General features: G+C 40.5%; 1 protein-coding gene across 3 annotated transcripts in view; it reads left to right on the forward strand.

The window, feature by feature from the left end:
- The window catches only part of rorc (RAR-related orphan receptor C), a 23,382-nt gene that overhangs the window by 1,967 nt on the left and 17,282 nt on the right, over positions 1–4,133 (forward strand). For all 3 annotated transcript variants that reach the window (XM_008323055.3, XM_008323056.3, XM_017037574.2), the window contains 2 exons: positions 1,252–1,532; positions 1,641–1,742. In XM_008323055.3, coding sequence (XP_008321277.1) covers positions 1,691–1,742 — 52 coding nt within the window. In that variant the 5' untranslated portion in view covers positions 1,252–1,532; positions 1,641–1,690. The remainder of the gene's footprint in view (positions 1–1,251; positions 1,533–1,640; positions 1,743–4,133) is intronic.

Raw genomic sequence — 4,133 nt, forward strand, 5'->3', positions numbered from 1 at the left:
ATTGAAAAAAGAGATGTCCACATTTCGTCTGTTAGCAGAATTGCTGCGACTGTGTTTTCAGTAAATATGAGGGGAAAAAAAAACCTTTGTTTAACTGTATTTTTTCACACATTTCACAGTTTGGTCTGATGTGTGGTTTTAGTTTCTCTGCTCATCACAGTGAAGGCCTGGTGGTCTGCAGAGGGCCCCTCACATTTAACCTCAAAAAAGTACAGATGGAAATTCTCCCCTGGTGTGTGTGTGTGTGTGTGTTTCAGGAGATAGATGCAGGACTAATGATTTTCTTACCACTAGGTCTGTTTGGGTCTGAGGAAGGGGTGTGAATTAGGTGTTGGGGCTTGGGATTCATTGAAAGGGGCAGTTGTTTTTATCGTTCATTTAGCAACTGTTCTTCAAATTCAGCCTGACTGTGACACTTCAGGCCAGTATCACAAGTAGATAGAAAGGAGCTGTACGTTTATACCTAAATCAAGTTTAAACCAACATCACGTCACACTACATTTTCACCTCGGCTGTTTTTGCATTGCGTTGCAGTTACGTTTCCTGCCACAGTCCAAAATCAGGTTGCCAGTTTAGGCTAATTATTCAGGGATGTATGTGAGCGTGAATTGTTTGTCTTCATACACATTGTTTGTGTTCCTGGACTGGGTTTCAGGAAAATCAGGGTTAAGCCCTTGGTCTTAGGTCCCCCCACCACCACCACTTTGACAAGTTATTAAGCAGTAGGAGATAATTAAACGAAGCAATGAGTTGATGAAAGTTTAGAACTGAAACTTTATAACTGTAGTGTGACGTGTTTGCAGCTGTTTGCTGTAAAAAGCTTAATGTTGCAGTTGCATTTGCTTACTTAAACTTTTGGATCCACTGTGGCAGAGGTTTACTAAAGTTCATACCTGTGTGCCAATGAAGTTAAATCTAATCTAATTTAATCTAATTAAAGACAAGAATTAATCCCATAGAAAATCTGTGGCCTGACCTGAATACCAGCTTCAATGTATATTGACAATTTAATGCTGGGCTTTATGTGTTTTTTTTTCTTCTTCTTCTTTTTGGTTTCTGTGTTAAGAAGGACTAACATATGTTCATTTTTTTAAGCAAGCTCACAGCTGGGCTTTATGTGTAAAAAAATATTTTACTAAAATCAACAAAGTGAGGCTGTTTTGTTGTTTGTTTGTTTTTTGTTTGTTTTTTTACTGTAATCTGCCTTTATCCATTCAGTGGAGTTTAATACGTCCTGTATTGTTGGCTTAGGATCAGAGTCCGGCGGCCGCAGCATCATGGGATTATATTTCCTCACAGAGCGCTGGCAAAACCCGATCCCCTGCTATTGCGTAACAGCCAATGACATAACACTCACCAGATCCAGCTCCAGCCACAGCCAACATGGTGAGGGAGCACAGAAAGGAGTGCAGGGAGCGCACCCGTCCTGTGAAACTAATGACAGAGCAGTGAAGTCAGGACGAGGGAAGAGAAATGGCAGCTCATCTCCTCGAGTGTCTGCGTCGGCCGAGCCGCTAGAAGCAGAGCAACAGGTGAAACGGGACGATTTTTCTGAACATGACTAATGTTGACTGACTCACACGGCAGCATGTGGAGTTCAAAGTAAATGACTTCTATGGTTTCTGTGTGTGTGTAACCAGTAGGTGCATGTGTGTGCAGCAGGACTTGTCAGTGTTGTGATAGGAGAGTGATGGAATATGCAGACCCTGACGGCCCTCCTGTTGATGCCTTCCTCAGAAGAGGTAAGAGGAGTCACTGTCACGTGACTTTTGATCCACTTCACTGCTGTAGCATTGACAGATCCTCCAGTCACTTAAAGCAAAGCAGACATGTAGTGATATCAGCTTTTCAGACACATTTATTTATTTTTTTGTAGCTTGTAAATTATATTTAAGGACAACAGTCTCTGTTTTTTTTTGTTTCCTCGTTGTTCCTTATTTTGATTTGACATTTTGATACATTTTTGATAGATTTTTTAGCTGTTTCTACATCTTATCTCCCAGCACACCAGTCCATTGCCTCACCAGTTCTTGTGCACTCTGAGCACCTTTATCTTCTTTGCCCTCCTACTCATCCTTCTTTACCCATTAGCCCTCTTTGTCTCTTTCACTGTAGTGTGGTTAAGAAAGGCAGTAGATCGCAGTAATCCCCAGAGATTAGCTCTTACCTCTGCTTCTGTTTTGGTCGATGTGTTTTTTCCCATGTTAAGTCTCTCCCAGGAAAAAACTCGAGCTGAGACACCGTGTCCCTCTGCCACAGAAACACACTTCACACTCCTACTGCTCTCATGGCATAGCGACACAGTTTACTAACCAGCGCCACTATAATATATAAGTATGCAAATTGTCTTCCTTTGTCATTTTTTAAGTGTGTTTGTAGTACTGCGTTCTTCCACAGGGGTGTAATTATTTAGCGTTGTAAACTAACCCAGTAGGGGACAGTAATAGAACACCAGCAATGCAGAGATCACGGCAAAAGCTGAAGAATAAATGGAATAATGGGTGTTAGCAGAGTTAGCTTAGCCTCGCTCAGGCTCAGAGCAAACTGATGAGGGCAGCCTGTGGTCCAGTGGTTAAAGGACAGGGCTTGTCCTGCTGGGACCAGGTCTGAGCAAGTACCAAAAACTCCCCCCGCTTCCCAGGCACTCGTTAAGGTACAGCCCAAGTGTCTGTCCAGAGTTTAGCATTGATGGTTTACGCCAGTGATCATCAACTGGCGGCCCCCGTGCAGACCAATCCTGCCCGCCGAACTGCCCACTCCAGCCCATGACTGGATTTAAAAATAAACATCAAATAATAAAATTAATAAATAAAATAAAAAATAAAAAAATAAAACACAATTTAATTACAACATAAAACGTTTATAAAAAAACTGTACTTTTTAGTGCAGTCTATCTGTATGTAGAGTACATGGAGAAATTGAGGATTATATTGTGTTCTGTCTAAAATGATTGTGAAGTATTTATTAAGGATGGCTTGAAAATGAAAACACGACATGACCCTATAAATAAAATATGTATTTTCTTAAAAAAAAAAAAAAAAAGAATTCCATACTGTGAGAACTAGAAATAACGGCGTTAACAGGCAGATTATCTTGTTGATAAAGGACATATGTACCCATTTACCGGACACATACAGTACGTAGTAATATCAGACGTGTACTGCAGTGTGTACTTGAGATTGGGTAAACAGTTGTTGATGTAGCAGGCAGTGGAAGTGTTTTAATCTGGTTGAGGTGGAGTTTCATTGTGGTTGTTCTCGTCTTATTCTGCTGAGATGGCTCATCTCACTCTGACGACTTTCTGGCTTTAGTGGCTGCTGTGGGTGTTTTCACCTCTCTCACAGACACTGAGTTTGATGCTGCTCCACTTTGTGTTTAAAGGTCTCCAAAATCATTGTAATTAACAAACTACTTAAAACCGTCTGGACTTGTAGTACAGTGGTCCCTCTCCTGTCACGGTGGTTGCGTTCTAAATTCCACTGCGAAATGGGAAAAATCGTGAAGTAGAGGCATTATCAACCCTCCCTAGACTGTATTATTGTAGTAGATTTGCTGAGAGATGCAACGATGGATGAGCCAATTGACAGCTGAGCATGCTCAATTAGCCAATAGTACACCAAGTACGCATTGTATTAGCCAATTGTACGATCTCGTCTAAGTAAACAAAGCTATAATGGCGAACTCAATTTCAAAACCAGAATCCACATTTTTAAAGCCAGAACTATAGATTATATAGTTATTTTATTATGTCTTTTATTTTTTGTCGTACTAACAGCACAAGATACCTGTGTGATTTCCATTTCCACTTCAGATTTAATCTGCTTTCACTTTTCACTCATAATAAGAAATCCATTTTTTTCGTTGTGTTTGTTGATCCGACAAAGTAGAAAATTATATCAGCATTTTTGTTTTTTTTTTCTAAAATTGATGCAGTACTGTGAAAGTATTTTGTGTGGATATGAGTGGAGTTTTTTTTGTTCTGTCGGTTCAGTGAACTTCAGGTTAGTTATGTAACAACAACTGTCACTCCAGCAGTCGTCTTACATGACAGAGGGCAGAGGCGTTCGGTAGAATCTGACTGATGGTTGCTTTGATATGTGTGTGTGTGTGTGTGTGTGTGTGTGTACACACTT

Source organism: Cynoglossus semilaevis, chromosome 13 (assembly GCF_000523025.1).
Source record: "Cynoglossus semilaevis isolate Cse_v1.0 chromosome 13, Cse_v1.0, whole genome shotgun sequence".
NCBI classification, from domain to species: Eukaryota; Metazoa; Chordata; class Actinopteri; order Pleuronectiformes; family Cynoglossidae; genus Cynoglossus; species Cynoglossus semilaevis.